Source organism: Acomys russatus, chromosome 29, assembly GCF_903995435.1.
Source record: "Acomys russatus chromosome 29, mAcoRus1.1, whole genome shotgun sequence".
Taxonomy (NCBI): domain Eukaryota; kingdom Metazoa; phylum Chordata; class Mammalia; order Rodentia; family Muridae; genus Acomys; species Acomys russatus.
The window spans coordinates 30718317-30735323 of record NC_067165.1 but is presented as its reverse complement, the minus strand read 5'-3'; the positions used below and the strand labels follow the sequence as shown (position 1 = coordinate 30735323).

The window sequence follows — 17007 nt, the reverse complement described above, 5'->3', positions numbered from 1 at the left end:
CCCTGAGCTCTCAGAGCCACACAGGATACATCCTACCCCACAGACCTACACTGCCATGATGAAGGAGAAAGTCGAGAGCCAGAGATGCGTGTGGCTGGCTCAGGGTCACCAAAACAGACTCATATTTCCCAGCCATCAGCACATGCTAAGCGGGGGGGGGGGGGGGGGGGGCTCAAGCTCTGGGGTGTCTGGGATGCCAACCTTATTTCTCATCTGTGCTCTGGCCCTGGCCAGCTGGTTGACCTGGGGAAAACAGTGAACCTCTCTGAGTCTTGACATCCTTAATAGAGACCGTAGGAAGAGTGATGGACCCTTCCAGTGAATCAGGAGCCCCTTATATAGTAACTTTCCATACAAGCCAACTCTTCCTTATATGAGACAACAGTCATTTGTTGCTTCCTGTTTGCCAAATGCCCTGCTAAGTCCCTTCTAAGAATTCCTGTGGGAATGGCTCACTTGGTAAAATGCTTGCAGTGAGGTGTGAAAACCTGATCGGATCCGCAGAACCTGTGGTTAAAAAGAAAAAAAACCAAGCATGCTGGCACTGGATTTAAATCCCAGCACTGAGAAAGGAAGAGAGAGGGAGAGAGAGAGAGAGAGAGAGAGAGAGAGAGAGAGAGAGAGAGAGGAAAGAGACAGAGAGAGACAGTGACAGAGAGAGAGAGAGAGACAGAGACAGAGAGAGAGAGGAGAGAGAGAGAGAGACTCTCATTAAACCCTCTCAATCCATAATGAGGGGTATTGTTTGTTATATTCATTTTGTGGCAAAAATGAGGATGCAGGTTGAATGACAAGGCACACAGCTGGTTGAGGCTGGATTCGAACTCATGAAGTAGTTTGTTTGTGACCAAGAGTAGCCACGGGGGCAGAATTCAAACCCAGGCCTCTTCATGCCTGGTTCTCCTGCCTCCTGAGGGTCCATCTAGGTTCAGGATGCAGGCGGTGGCAGCCACAGCTGTACGCCCGTAGACAACAGCCCAGCGTTGCTGCTGACCCTGGCTGTCTTCACCCACACTCAGGCCAGCAAATATCCTCCTGGGACACCCTGGGAGATGGGTTTGTTTGTTTGTTTGTTTGTTTTCTGGCCATGAGGTCATTGTGCAGCCTGGAAAACTGGCTGGCAGCCTGGCAGACCCCCAGCAGGAACCCAGAGCTGGCTGGGTCAGACCCCACTGCTGTTAGCTGTGTCCGTGTCTTTTTGAATGGTTTGTTGTGCCTTCCTATGCCAGCCTTCCATCCAATGGGAGTAAGACTGTGGTGTTGGACCAAAGGAACTTGCAATTGTTGTAAAGTCAGACATAGTAAAGTGACAGCAACTTGGTAAAGGTTCAGCTTAAATAGCCTCTTCCCAGCAGGATTGTTAGAAGGTATGATTGGGTCTAAAACTACAAACTTTACAGGACAGATTTATACCCAATAAATCTACACTTGAGTGTGTATGCAACAAGTGTCTATTAAGCATCTGCTGGCCGTCACCTTCACATGTATGGTAGAGCTAGCACACTAGAGCAAGCACTTCTCTCCTGGGATTAGACCCTTAGATCTTGCCACGGGCTGTGAATTCCAGGAGTACATGTGGAATGTGGGAGTGTACGCACCCGTGGGAACCCTTCTCCAAGGGGCCGAACTGTGGCTTTCACCAAATTCTCAAAGGTACTCATGACCCCAAACGAGAAGAAGATCCATAAAGTGAATATTTGTGATTCTATAATAAGCATTTATTGAGTGCCTGCTGTATACCAGTTCCGAGGATTGAGCTAGAACAAGACAGACTTGCCTCTGCCTTTCTAGGGCAGATGGTAAAACACGCCCCCAGGCACCAGAGGGTTCCAGATAAGGGATTCAGGGAAGTATGGGTCTGAGTGTTTGGAAGCTGGGAACCAGGACAGAGAAGTCACAGACACTGGGGTCATAGATTAATGGTGGAAACAGGGCTGTTGCACATAAGGAAGACCGCAGTCCCTTCTGGAAAAATCCAAGCAGGCTTCAGAGAGGAGGTGAAGTTTGATATGGTCTCAGAGAGGAAGAGAAAGTGCCCTGAGGGGGATAAGAACAATATGACCTCAGACAGAAGAAGAGATGATGAGATCTACCCAGAGCCCCTAGGAAATAACATTTACTAACTAGTGTCAGTCTGTTGTTTGCTATCACAAAACACCTGAGGCTGTGTCATGTGTAAAGAAAGAAGGTTGACCAATCTCAGTAGACTGTTCTGTTGAAGGCCCTGTGGTAGAGGGTCATGCGTGGCAAAAGTGCATGTGACAGGGAGAGGCTGCATGGAAAGACAGGCAGGAGGACTGGCCTTTTTTTTTTTTTTTTTCTAGTCTCTCAGGAGAACTAACTAGTCTCCTAGGGTCCCACAAACCTCCACCCTTTCCTCCCAAGGATTGCTCCCAGTGACTTGCGCTAGGCTCCACCTTTTAAAGGGCCCACCGCCCCCACAGGCCACCCAGAGAACTAAGTCTCAGTCACATGAACTACTGGGGAATAGGCCTAATCCAAACTAGAGCGGTGGGGTGAATGGGTGCAGAGAGCTGGGTGAGGCGGTTGTGAGTGGCTTGCCGTGTCCCAGCAGTTCTGACCAGTGCTCCCAGCTACAGCTGGGGACAGCCTCTGGCCATTGCCCAAAGAGGTGCCCACTTTTACTGAGATTCTCCTTTGGTCCTGGAGTGACCTCATTCCTGCCCTCCCTCCCCAGCTGGCCTGTCAGAAAGGATCTCCCCAAATTATGCTGAAGTGCAAGAGGCTGAAAGCCAGGCACCATGACCTATGCATTGAGTCTGAGTTAAAAATGGCTTCCCCTGGCTCTGAGGAGACTTACTCCGAAGGAAGGAGACATGGCTCCTACACCACGTCAGGGGATCAATCCTGTGCCAGGGCCAGCAGGAGTGAGAATCATGACTAACAGAACTACCCCTGAGGCTGGAGCCAGGGACTTAGCCATTAAGACAGTGCTGGCTGCTCTTGCAGATACCCACATTGCTCTTGAAATACCCACATGGCAGCTCAAACTGTAGCTCCAGTTACAGGGATCCAGCGCCTTCTTCTGGCTTCTACTGGTACTGCATGCATGTGGTGCACAAACTTAACACACAGGCCAAAACAAAAAAACAAAACAAAACCAAAAAAAACACACTTTTACCTATAAAATACTTTATTTTTAGAAAAGGAAAGTCATTCTGAGGTTCTAGGGATCTATAGCTCTGTTGTAAGTAGAGCATTTACTTAGTATGTACAAGTCCCTGGGTTCAATCTCCAGCCCCATAAGTATAAGAGAATCAGTCTTGGGACTGGAGAAGCCTCAGCAGTTAAGAGCATCGGCTGCTGCCTGGGTGTGGTGGCACACACCTTTATTCCCAGCATTTAGGAGGCAAGGGCAGGTGGATCGTTGTGAGTTTCAGGCCAGCCTGGTGCACAAAGTGAGTCCAGGACAGCCTAGGGTTCTGTTACACAAGGAAACCCTGTCTGGGGTCGGTGAGGGGAGTACTGGCCACTCTTCCAAACATCTGGGACCTTGGTTTCCAGGACCCACATCAGGTGGCTCATCCTTCTGTAAATCCAGCTCCTGGGAATCGGATGCTTCTGGCTTCAATAGGCACTTGCAGTCATGTGCACATAGTATACTCAGATACAATCACCTACACATGATTTTATGATTAATATCTTTAAAAGAAGAGGGAGAAAGGGAGGGAAGGGGAGGAGGGGGGGGCGGAGAATATCACACCTGTGCTCAAAGCCAAAAGACCCGAGGCTCTAAGATCTGTGGCCTTGGCCTAGGTGATTGGCTTCATGGAGCTACAGTTCTGTCTCACAGCTCCTGAGAGGGTGAGGGAGAGATAAGGAAATGCATACAAAGTGTCTGGCACAGTGTCAGGCTCAGCTAAAGGCTCAGCACGTAACAGCTGCTGTTACTATAATTCATCTCTGTCGCCTGGATCCTTAGCTCCCCAGGCATGGAGCATCTATTGTGTGCAGAGATCTGAGACGTGTGCCAGGGAGGGAGCAGCGGGACAAGAGCCCATACCTAGCTCTCCTTTCAGGCACTCCATCTTGCCTGGTGTTTCTTATTGTCTTTGTGGAGTGGACTCCTCTATGACGCCACTGAAGGTTTTGCGTCATATGGCTAGAAGAGCATGTGTGTGTGCATGTGTATATGTACATGCATGTGTGTGCTAGTGTATGTGCACACAAGTGCAGGTGCCCAGGGAGGCCAGAAGAGGGCACCAGAGTCCCTGGAGCTGGTTGTGAGCCACCCAACATGGGTGCTAGGAGCCAAACTCGGGTCCCCTGAAAAAACAGTGTGCACTCTTAACTGCTGAGCCATCTCTTGCCCCATAAGGTTCTTTTTAAAGAGTTGTGTGTGTACATAATGTGTTTGTGTGTGTGCACGGGTGTGCATGCAGCCACATACAAGATGCAGCAGATCTGCAGAGGATGGAGGACAACCTTAGGTACTGGACCTTGTTTTCTACTTTGAGACAGTCCCTTGGTTTGCCTCTGCCTGCTCCTAGCTAGCTGGCCCATAAGCTTCTGGGGAGCTTCCTGTTTCTTTTTCCCATATCCTCATAGGAGTGCTGGGGTTATAGACACACTGCTGGATCCAGCGTAGGTTCTGGGTATTAAATTCAGAATCTCACATTTGCAAGGTAAGCATTTATACCCACTGAGCATCTCCCCAGCCCCATATAATGTTCTGAGACATCTATACTCAGGGATGGATTTTTCAGGATACTTTCTTTTGATCATATTTATTGGATTAATTTTGGACTTTATATTTTGGTGAGGTCTTTTTTGGTGTGTGCGTGTGTGTGTGTGTGTGTGTGTGTGTGTGTGTGTGTGTGTGTGTGTGTGTGTGTTTTGAAACAGGGTTTCTCTGTGTAGCCTTGGCTGTCCTAGACTCATTTTTGTAGACCAGGCTGGCCTCGAACTCACAGCGATCTGCCTGCCTCTGCCTCCCGAGTGCTGGGATTTAAAGGCATGCATCACCACACCTGGCTATTTTTAATTTTTTTAAACACGGCTTCCAGAGGTCAAACCCTGGTTGTCAGGCACATACAGGGAGTACTTATACCTATCTCACCAGCTTATGCATTGCTACTTTAATGTAGAGAAGCCAATAATGGTGGTGGTGCACACCTCTAATTCCAGCACTGGGGAGGCAGAGGCAGGAAGATCTCTGGGCTCAAGGCCATCCTGGTGTACAAAGGAAGATCCAGGACAGCCAGGGCTACACAAAGAAACCCTGTCTCGGAAAAACAAACAAAAAGCAATGTACGTTTTACTACTGGGAGTTTTTAGTCGTCTTTAAGCCTACCCAGGGAATGTCAAAAGGCTCATAGACTCACAGAGCGACATACACCAACACAGTCACAAGCACAGTTAATGTATTAGAGCCATGAGTGGCCATATGCTGAGCTGCTTCGTTTCTGTGGCTCTCTTCTAGTGCTCCACTCTGCATCCCTGGAATAAAATCAGTGAGCATGGATGTGTTTCAATAAAGCCTTATTTGTTGCACAATCAGAAGGCCCTGTACTGCAGGCTCCGACTCCCAGATTCCTGGGATGTCTGAAGGAGACGCTGTGACCAGTCATCAAATGGCTCTCAGGTCATATAACTGAGCTGGATTGGTGGCCCAGGGATGTTAGCTCCTTAGTCCTGGAACTGCTGCCTCCAGGAGCACAGCTTCCAGCGCAGAGGAGGATGAAAGTGGTGAACTGGGTGTTGGAATACCAAGTTGGAAGGGGACAGGGACACTGAGGTCCAAACTGCCTTCTTCTCTTTCTGCATCCCCACATAAACATGCAGCTCAGGAATGAAATGAGTGTGTCCTAGATCTGACTTCAGGCTGGCCACCCAGGGATCCAGAAAGGCCCGAGGCTCAGCTGGTGGGGGATCCAGGGGCACACGGTACTCAGAGGTAGTGACTGGGGCACCCCTCCACACTCATGGACGTGACTGCAAGGCCTTAGCAACTGAGAGGACTCTGGGCCAGCAGACGAGGTTTGGGCTGGAGGGGCACGGAGGAAATGGGTCACTTCAGCAGGACTCTGAGAACACACCATCTAAGGCCAACTCTTTCTATGTTTAAATTCCAATTCTTTTTTAGCCTCTCCCTCCCTCTCTCTGTTTGTGAGGTACACCTGTTAATGTATGTGCACCTGTTCATGGGGATACATGAATGCTTGTGATTGATGTCAAGTTTCCCACCTTTATTTGGGGGGACAGTGTCTCACTGAACCCAAAAGTCCATCAGTTCCACTAAGCTAGCTGGTCATTGAGTTTCAGGGACCCACCCACCTCCATCCACTTCCCCTAAACCCCAATGCTGGGATTACAAGATCATACTGCTACCCTGGCTTTAATGTAGGTACCAGAGATCAGAACTCAGGTCCTTGTGCCTCAGTGGGAGGCTCTTCACTAACTGAGCCATCTTCCAAGCCCTGTTTTTCTTTGCTATGCCCTCTTTCTTGTCATTGCACCTGGATTCGTTATCACACGGCAGCAAACATACCCAGCCTTTTATTCTATGCCCATACCAAGAACAGACATGACTAGTCAATCACGAGTCTTTTAGCTGCTCCAGAAAGCTACTTGTGATCCCAGAGGGTTGTAACAAGAGCTAGCACCTATTTGTCACTTTTCTGATTTCTGTTCCCCTTGTCTTTCTACTTGCTGCCCATCAACTCAGGGAGACACAGATGGGTCAGGTGACCTGTGGGGGCCATATAAGAACATCCTTTCCCATGTGGGCACTGGCTGCCCTTTTTTCATTTTGTGCACCTCTTGGGCTGTCTATGTAACCCAGCCTGGTCTTGTTCTTTCAGTGACCCCAGGCATGAAGATCTATATTGACCCTTTCACCTACGAAGACCCTAATGAGGCAGTGCGGGAGTTTGCCAAGGAAATTGACATCTCCTGCGTCAAGATTGAACAGGTGATCGGAGCAGGTAGGTGACAAATGCCTCAAGGCTTTGGCCATGGGTGGGATGACCACAGCATAACCCTGGAGGTGAGGGTAAGCCGAAGATCAAGGTTCACAAAGGACCCTTAGAGGTCATCCAGTAAAGACCTCATATGCACAAAGGGGGAAACCGAGGCTGGGGTGAGGCACAGCAAGTTGGAGAGTAAACTTGGACTAGAGCCTACCTAGCTCTGTCCTTTCCACCACACACCACAGCCAGCCCTGCCCTCATCTCCCCCAAATGTCTCGCATCCTCATCCCAGATACCTTGAGGCAGCCATTGAAGGGCCCACTCTCCCAAAGGTGGTTGGGCCCGTTCTGGTCCCCACATTCATGAAGGGATCCTGTGTCTGAGAGAACAAGGTCAAAAAGTACCCACGATGGGATGACACGACAGGGAGGTAACACTTCCCACCCTACCTGACACATGACACTGTGCCTGTCTCTATGTGTCTATCCCAGGGGAGTTTGGTGAGGTCTGTAGTGGCCACTTGAAGCTGCCAGGCAAGAGAGAGATCTTTGTAGCCATCAAGACTCTCAAGTCTGGATACACAGAGAAGCAGCGCCGGGACTTCCTGAGCGAGGCATCCATCATGGGCCAGTTCGACCACCCCAATGTCATCCACCTGGAAGGGGTTGTCACCAAGAGTACACCTGTCATGATCATCACCGAGTTCATGGAGAATGGTTCCCTCGACTCCTTTCTTCGGGTAGGGAGAGCCCCAGGAGTGTGAACCGGGAAGGAGAAGGGCTGCTGGGCGTAACTCCATTGGATTTTGAGAAAGCTATAGGTCAAGAATGCCTTACTGAGGCCGGGCAGTGCTGGCGCACACCTTTAGTCCCCGCACTTGGGAGGCAGAGGCAAGTGGATCACTGTGAGTTCGAGGCCAGCCTGGTCTACAAAGCAAGTCCAGGACAATCAAGGCTACACAGAGAAACCCTGTCTCAAAAAAGAAAAAAAGAAAAAGAAAAAGAAAGAAAAGAAAAAGGAATGCCTTACTGGCCACCACTTTCCTTTGTGTTACCCTGACAGACATTGTTAATCAATCCCAGAGTTCCTTCCCACTCAGAAGCAATCTCAGAGTCCTTCTCAATGTGGTCCCCTGGGAAACCCAAGCAGTCCCTCAGGGTTACATAACCTGAGGTACATGCCCATCCATACATTCTCATTAACACAGCAGAAGGGAGCTCAGACATAGGAAGCCTAGGACCAGAGGGCCAAAGCGAGAGCCCAGACTACAGCTAGGGGCGTTGACACCATGCCCAGGGTTTTCACCAGACTTTGTAGTTCTCCAAAATTACACAAGATAAGGAAGAAACACCAGAGCACAAGGCCAGCCGACGAATGCCCTCAGGACAGCACAGTCAGCCAATAATACAGACAGCACTGGCCTGAGTGTCAGGAGCGCACCACTGGGCTAGCTGCCTTTCAGCAAATACTTATGCAGTTGGTGCCAGCAACCTGCCCCGTGTGCCTTCCTGCCTGAGTCAGAGCCACCCGAAGAGATGCATGTCACTTCTCCACCCCTACTCGAATTTAACACACAGGGGAGCAATCAGGCTCAGAGAGATCGGGTGGCATGTTCAAGCTTGCACCGCCAGGAAGAGACAGTCAGGGCCCGTGCAAAGCTGGTATTTCTCTTCACCGCCCTCATGTTGGCCTCTCCTAGGCCCTCTGAGGTTCCTGGGTGGCAGAGTCGAGACCTGTTGTTGCGAGAAGATCCAGAGCTCTGACTCTTGCCCCTCCACTGACACTATTTTCTGCCTTCCCAAAGCAAAATGACGGGCAGTTCACAGTCATCCAGCTGGTGGGCATGCTGCGGGGCATCGCGGCTGGCATGAAGTACCTGGCAGACATGAACTACGTGCACCGGGACCTTGCTGCACGCAACATCCTTGTCAACAGCAACCTGGTCTGCAAGGTGTCTGACTTTGGGCTCTCACGCTTCCTGGAGGATGACACCTCTGACCCCACCTATACCAGCGCCTTGGTAAGGGGACAGTAAGGGTCCCTGGACATTGTCATCTCTCCATGCTATGTGTATCCACTGACCCTGCCCTTCTCTGGGCCCTGGAGACAGGAAAGGACACATGAAGAGATCACCTGGGCTGCTGGGGGTGGGAGGCATAGAGATGAGGAACATCAGGGAGTGGAGGGCTGGCGGGGGGTGGGGCAGAACATGGCCTTGAAAGACTGGGGAGGGGGGGCATGAACATACTGTGGAAGCTGAGGGACCAGTAGCTCTCTGGGAACTAGGGGAAGGGATTTGGGGACTAAGGGATGAAAAGGTGGAGTCCATATGGCAGTGTGGAGAAAGGCACTTTCAGCAGAGGGAACAGCATGTGCAAATGTCTGGGGGTTGAAGCAATTGAGGCGTTCAGAAAACAGTGAGGTTATTCCTGGGATCTGAAAGAGCACAGTGTGGAGGGTATCAGACAGGTCACTGTCTCACAAACCGCCCCCCCCCCATCAACCTCTTCTCTCTGTCCCCCAGGGTGGGAAGATCCCCATTCGTTGGACAGCACCGGAAGCTATCCAGTACCGGAAATTCACCTCAGCCAGCGATGTGTGGAGCTATGGCATTGTCATGTGGGAGGTCATGTCCTATGGGGAACGACCCTACTGGGATATGACCAACCAAGATGTAAGTGTCCAGGATGTGGGCAGGGCCTTGCTGGCCAGCCACGTTGAGGAGGACAAGATTGAGGACTTGAACTGATTTCTCTGAGGTTGAAGACCTGGTTCCCAGGCTGATGAACCTTGAACTCTCAAAGGGGAGGGAGTAAGGAGGTCTACCTGCTCAACCCCCAATCAGCAAATGCTCAGCATGTGGGAGTGGCCAAGCCTCAAAAGGCCATGCTGCCTTGTCTGTCTGCCTGTCTGCCTGCCTGCCTCTCTCTCTCTCTCTCTCTCTCTCTCTCTCTCTCTCTCTCTCTCTCTCTCTCTCTCTCTCTCTCTCTCTCTCCCTCTCCCTTTCATGTGTGTGTGTGTGTGTGTGTGTGTGTGTGTGTGTGTGTGTGTGTGTGTGTTGGTTTTCTGTCATTATAGCAAGATGCCCAAAATAATCAACTTAAAAGGAAGAAAGGTTTGTTTGAGCCCATAGTTTTGGTCTGTAAATGGTTGGCCCGTTTCCTTGGGGACAGACCAAAGCCATGGGAACGTTAAGGAAGCTGTTCACTTCGCGGCAGCCAGGAAGGAGGGAGAATGGAGGAAAAGGACCAGCATCCCAGTGTCCTCTCCCATCAGGCCCCGCCTCCTAAAAAGGTCTACTGCCTTCCAACCATGGCCTAGGCTGGGGACCAGGCCTTCAGCCCATGGGTCTTTGGGTGACTTTTGAGATCCACACTGTAGCAGCCTTCCAGAGAGGAGTTTGAAGTCACCTCAGGGATTTTCATTCATACAAACACACTGGAAAGACGAAGTGCCCCGAAGGGGACATCCATTAAGCTGTAGTCAAGTTCTAGAAGATGACTCTTAACTTCACGGCGGCAGAACAGACCGAAGCCATGTTTAGCCTCCTTTTCTGACAGAGGGACAGGTATTGGCAAGAAGGTCAGCAGGGCAGCCGAGGGCCACCTGTGGGGCTGACCAAATGTGCCCTCTCTTCAGATATTTATGAGCATTCAGATTGAGAGACTATGCCTACCCTAGCGTCCAAAAGGGGACCAGCAGGCATGTCCGCAGCCCCCAGAGCCAGGAGGGGGGCCCACAGGTGGTGAGAGTGAAGATCCAGGGCAGCCCAGCACAGGAAGGTCATCCTGACGGGTCTTGGGGGGACAGACCACCTGAGGCTACTGAGGTTCTAAGGTTGTCAGAGAGAGAGGGGGTCAGGACTTAGCATGAGATATAGACAGGTGGCAGCTGGTGGAACCCAAGGCAGCCACAGGAGGTAGGGGAGTCTCCACGGGTCATGCCTGCAGAGCTCCAAGGATAAATGTGTCTGGCAGGGGGTTAGAGGCCCTCACCTCAGCCGCCCAGCCCTACTCTGCCCCTGTGATGCCCCAGGTAATCAACGCCATTGAACAGGACTACCGGCTACCTCCGCCCATGGACTGCCCTAGTGCCCTGCACCAGCTCATGCTGGACTGCTGGCAGAAGGACCGCAACCACCGGCCCAAGTTCGGCCAGATTGTCAACACGCTGGACAAGATGATCCGAAACCCCAACAGCCTCAAAGCCATGGCACCCCTATCCTCTGGGTATGGCCGCCCACCCTGGCAACCGCCCCTATCTCCAAGCCCTCCTCTCTTCAGGGTGTGATCCACTCTAGCCCCACCCATCCCCTCTGGGTGCTGCCTGGCCCCCCCACCCAGTGGCAAAGCCTGGTCAGAGAGGACAGCATTTAAGAAGCACCACCTACAGTCCAGAGTCTCTGTGGCTGTGCTCAGCATGGTTTCCTCCCACGGTTCTTCCTTCTTCTTCACGTCCAAACTGGGCCTCTTGGTGTTCTTCATGGGCACACACACACACACACACACACACACATATGCATGCACACTTGTACAAAGTCATGCATGCACAAGCAATCGTGCTTGGTCACACACACAGAGCCTCCCACACGGATGCACTCACAGCTACATAGTCACCAGTGTAAACACACCCCCATTCAGAAAGACATATCACCTACACATCTCCAGGGTGGAGAGACCAGCTCAGCCCCAAGACAGAGCTCAGGGACCCTGGGACTTCCTTTCTGCGGTCCCAGGGCATGCTCCGTCAGGCTTGGCTCACTGTTGCCTTCCAGAGATGGCTGGCACAGGTGAGGAGGCTGCTGAGTCTGCTCTCTGGAACCCAAGGACAGCTGTCACATAGGTCACTTGGCTGTCACAGGTCACATAGCTGCTGGCCCTGTACACCCTTACTCTCAGGGACCCTGAGTCCCACAGGGCTTACGGGGAACCAGGTATCTCACCACCCAGCGCCAGCCATGCCTAGAGATTCCTGAGTCTGTCCTGCGGCCATGAGGCCTTTGTGCCAGCCTCACCCTGCTGCACCTCACCCTGACCCTGTGTCAGCCATTCTTTGACCTAAAACAGTGGTTCTCAACCTTTCTGATCCTGTGACACTCCCCCCCCACAACACAACCAAATTATTTTCACCGCTACTCCATAATGTAATTTTGCCACTGTTATGAACCGTAATGTAAAGACCTGCATTTTCTGATGGTCTTAGGTGACCCCTGTGAAGGGATCCTTCAACCCCAAAGGGGTCAAAACCCACAGATTGAGAACGATTGCCTTCTGCCCAGAGTTTGCCCCCCATTAGCTCTGAGCCTTGCCTGCATGCAGATCTCATCGTGTGGTCCATATACTGGGAGTGTGCATCACTGTAAAAGGAAGAGGAACAGACTGGGCGTGGTGGTGCACGCCTTTAATCCCAGCACTTGGGAGGCAGAGGCAGGCGGATCGCTGTGAGTTCGAGGCCAGCCTGGTCTACAGAGTGAGTCTAGGATGGCCAAGGCTACACAGAGAAACCCTGTCTCGAAAAACCAAAAAAAAAAAAAAAAAAAAAGAAGGAGGAAGAATGATTCGAGGGGAGGAAGCAGACAGTAGCTGCTACCATTGCCCAACCAAAGCCCCAGCTTTCTTAGTCACCCTGGCAACTCACGGTAATGCACTTGCACGGGTTCTGACTCATGTCCAATACTCCGGCGGAGACACCCACGCACACTCACCTGTGTTCACACACGGGGATACCTACATAGCTACCACACACATTTCTATCCATCGGGCTATAGGCACTTGTGCCCTGACCATCCCTGTCGCCTGCCCCTCCCCCAGCATCAACCTGCCACTGCTGGACCGCACGATCCCTGACTACACCAGCTTTAACACGGTGGATGAGTGGCTGGAAGCCATCAAGATGGGCCAGTACAAGGAGAGCTTTGCCAACGCCGGCTTCACCTCTTTTGATGTCGTATCTCAGATGATGATGGAGTGAGTACCTCGCCGCCTCCACCAGCCAAAGGGGGAGCTTTGGAGGGTGATGATGAGTAGACAGTGGCCCATCAGGAAGGCAGGGACCAAATGTAAGACACATCCAAGTCTGTAGCCGATGCCTCCTGGTTCTCTGGCTGGGCCGAAGCCTCGGAAGGTTTTTTCACCCGTAAACCGGGAGGTAGTGAAGGAGAATCAAGGAAGTGGGTGTGGCCAATACAGGCCCCTCCCTGCTTCCTGATGGCAGAAGGAAAAAGGGGCCTCCTACTTCCCCATTGGCTGCTCTAGCCCCCAGAGTCTCTCAGTCTAGCTTTGACACCCATTGCCCACCCCCGTACCCCTTCTCTCACTGAGGGTCTGGGGAAGTTAAAGGTCACCGGCCCACAACCCCTTCCAACACATATTTCCCTCACTGTGTCCATCTCTCCCAAAGGGACATCCTCCGGGTTGGCGTCACCCTAGCTGGCCACCAGAAAAAGATCCTGAACAGTATCCAGGTGATGAGGGCCCAGATGAACCAGATCCAGTCTGTGGAGGTTTGACGTCTGCCTGCCTCGGCTCACCTCTTCCTCCACACCGCGCCCCCTAAGCCCCCGCCCTGCGTCGGTCCCCCTGCTGCTCTGTCCACCGCAGGGCCGGCTGCCTGCCAGGAGGCCACAGGCAACAGGAAGAACCAGGCAGCACTCCAGCCAACAAGATGCCACCGAGAACCCATGCAAGTCAAAGGAATGGAAAGGGAATATGGGGGGAACACGCACCTAGATCTGGGAGGGGGGCGGGACAGGCAAGGAACATTCGTTCAAAGAGGATTCTCATAAGGAAAGTGATGATGGTTTTTGGAGAGAAAAGAAAAAGGCTCGGGAGGTCCACACGAGCCAACTTGGTGGAGGCCAAAAGCATTTTCTCTCCAACTCCTACTGGGAAGATTGAGCTGGCCGGAGCAAAAAAAACAAAAACAAAAAACAAAAAACAAAAACAAAAAAAAAAACACTTCCAGGAGGATTAAAATGAAGGGAAGAGATGGGCCACCCTCCTTGCCTGGCCTTGGCTGTTTCTTGAAGCATCACTAATGGCACCAGGCACAAGGGGCAGAGAGACAGGCAACCACCCCGTATAGGCTCCGAGGAAGTCCATTCTAGCTGCCACCAGCAGCCAGGAAAATAGCTCTGTCTTGGGAGACAACAATCAAAAACTTCTGAGAGACTTTCTGCTAATGGTTCAGGAGGCAGAAGAGCTCCTGGCCGCTCAGGTCACGCCAAACAGGCCAGATCTTCCTGAGGACAGCCACCCAGGTCTGCAGCCCCACAAGGCCCTGCCCTGCCCCCCTCCCCCGGGGTGCCTGCTCCTGCTCAGCCTCAGCTAGAGGACGATGCTGTGGGTGACTGTCATCAGCTACGACTGCCACTGAGAAGCATTGACCTTGCATCTGGGTTTGTTTACAGCAATTCATGGACTGGGGTGGGGGGTATTTTGATCAGGGGTGGTTTTGGTCTGGGGAGGGTTTGTTTGTTGGGTTTTTTAAAAAAAAAATGACAATGAAGAGACACTTTGACATTTCCTACCTTTTGAGGACTTGACCCTTCTCCAGGAAGAAGGTGCTTTCTGCTTACTGACTTAGGCAATACACCAAGGGCGAGATTTTATATGCACATTTCTGGATTTTTATATGCTTTTCATTGACACCCTTCCCTCCTCCCACCTGCTGCCAGGCCTCACCAAAGCCAACTGTCACAGGGCCACCTGGGCCATTCAGAAACCTCAGTGGGACTGGGGCAGTGGAAGGAGTTGCAGCAACCGCTCACGTCTGAACGCAGCAGCAGCAGCAGTCAGAGGCAGATGAGGGCTCCAAGGCCTGGAAGTCCTCTTCCTGACCTCCCTGCACACTCTCAAGCTCCGCCCTCTTATCTGGCACTTCCCAGGCACAGAGGCCCCTTCAGGTTCCCGGGTGCTCTCCGATGGCCAAAACCCAATTTCACCTCTGGGAGCCTGGACCAGGCTACCCGGGAAGTGAGGACCCTGATCATTCACTGTGACACCCCAGCCCTCCAAGGGTACCCCGGGAGACGACATGACTCTCTCTCTCTCTCTCTCTCTCTCTCTCTCTCTCTCTCTCTCTCTCTCTCTCTCTCTCTTTCTCTCTCTCTCCCACTCCTCCTTTCCCCCTCAAGGCTTTGCCCTGGTCTGAAGGTCTTGGCCAGAGGAACACCATCAGCCAAGGGGGTCCTGGCACAGACTGACCTGTGAGCAAATGCAGGGACCCAAGCAGAACAATCGGTTAGTGGATCGGATGGAAATAAATGCTTTAGTTATAAAATGACCCCTGTACTCTGTAAGTTCCAAGAAGGGACCCTGGCACCCTTTTGGGACCTGCAAAATGACTTTTAATGCTCTTGCAAGGGACTCTTCTCCCTGCCTCCCCAGTACCCAAAAGGCCCAGGCTGAGGGGGAACTCATGGATGGGCCGGGGGGGGGGGGAGGCTGGGGGTGTGGAGTGGGGGGGGGAGCAGCAGCTCATGTAGTAAATGGCCCAGGGCCATTAGAAGCACAGGCAGAGAAGTGTGGGCATTGGATTGGCTCAGCTCTGGGTGTACAATGCCTAACTGCGGCATTAGAAGCAGGGGTGGACACAAGACTCTCAGCAATGCCCCTACTAGAGGGACAAGGACTATGGGTGTTGGGTGAGCTGTGGTCAGTTGGTTATGATTTGGGTCCGTGGACTCCACTCAGCCACAGGTGCAATCCCCTCACCCACACAATGCTGTCTGTCTCCTGTGCTAAGGGCTCGGATTTACTGAGTGTGTGTGTGTGTGTGTGTGTGTGTATGTGTGTATGTGTGTGCAGTAGGAGGAGGCAGGAAGTGCGGGTGCTGCAGATACGTGTGTCAGAAGAGGAGGGGGTACCCCAGGGACACCTCACATCAGGCCATTCCCTTTGTCTGCTGAGCATCCTTGAGGAATCTGTCCAGTGGGAAAAATTGACCCCACAGTCAGCAAAGCCATCTTAGCCCAGTCTGTCGTCTGTCATTCACCTGTTCTCAGAGTCTGTGAGCAGAGGGAAGGGAGGGATAAAAGAGGAGACTTGTCCCTAGGGTGGGGACAGCGAGGGGCTGGCCACAGGGAAAGTATTGGCAAGTTTCCCACAAAGCGGCCAACAGTGGTCCATTGGCCATCCCATTATGCCCCCAAAGATGCCCAGCACGGATGGCAGCTGTCCCAGCACACAAGGTCACCTTCTGCTAGGAGCTACCCTGATGCTCTGTAGATTTAACTGTCTCCCAAGCCCACCTCCCACGGCTCCAGAGCCCCCACGAGGCCTGGCAGTCAGTGTTTCCGTCAGGTGGCTTCCTGTCTTAAGCCACTAGGCTGGTGTCTTCCAGCCAGCTCGCCTGCCCACCCGCTCTCCGGAGCCCAATGTGTTCATGTAGGGCCCTGGGATGCTACATCTCTACTTTCAGAATACGGGGTGCTGCCCAGACCCTCCGCCTCCTCTTCAGGGTATCAAGCAGACATCACTGAGGGTGTCCTGGGTGTAGGCAATTGCTTGCTTCTCCATCACAAGACATTGTCTTTCTCCCTCCCCCCCCCACCCCACCCCCGCACTCTTCTCAGTGACTGCCCGGCAGGGAGTGGTAGGCCGTGCTGCCAAGCGCCTTCCACTTAGGCTGCCCGCTCACATGGGCACACAGCTTGGAGCTGTCTGCTGCCTAGTTACTAATCCCTTCCTGGCTCCGCCTCCCCCAAGCACCAGCTCCCACCTGCCCAGCATCAGGAGAAGCTTCCGGCTGCTAAGCGCAGCCTTGTTTCTTGAGGAAAGAAAGCTGTCTTGTGAACCTGGGCCAGGACACCATGGAAATGGGACCAGCTGCTCTGGGAGCGTGTGCCTGGCAGAGCCACGCAGGGCCAAGCTTGTAAGAGGAAGCCATGCCACCCACCCCAGAAGCTCCGCAATTGGCTGTTAGTGGTAATCAACAGGCCTGTTCCTGAGACGGTATTGAAGGTTTCTTGATGGTTGGTTTGTAGAGTGCTTGCCTGGCATGCACAAAGCGCTAGGTACTATTTGACTGTAAACTCAGTACTCGGGAGGTGGAAGCAGGAGGATCAGAATTTCAA

The 17007-nt window shown here is 52.4% G+C and overlaps 1 protein-coding gene across 1 annotated transcript in view; it reads left to right on the top strand.

Moving 5' to 3' along the window:
• Positions 1-13861, top strand: part of Ephb2 (EPH receptor B2) — a 120510-nt gene extending 106649 nt beyond the window's left edge. Inside the window, exons 8-14 of the mRNA XM_051171077.1 lie at positions 6825-6947; positions 7424-7671; positions 8737-8952; positions 9457-9606; positions 10968-11161; positions 12743-12898; positions 13332-13861. Coding sequence (XP_051027034.1) covers positions 6825-6947; positions 7424-7671; positions 8737-8952; positions 9457-9606; positions 10968-11161; positions 12743-12898; positions 13332-13440 — 1196 coding nt within the window. The 3' untranslated portion in view covers positions 13441-13861. The remainder of the gene's footprint in view (positions 1-6824; positions 6948-7423; positions 7672-8736; positions 8953-9456; positions 9607-10967; positions 11162-12742; positions 12899-13331) is intronic.
• The last annotated feature ends 3146 nt before the right edge of the window (positions 13862-17007 follow it).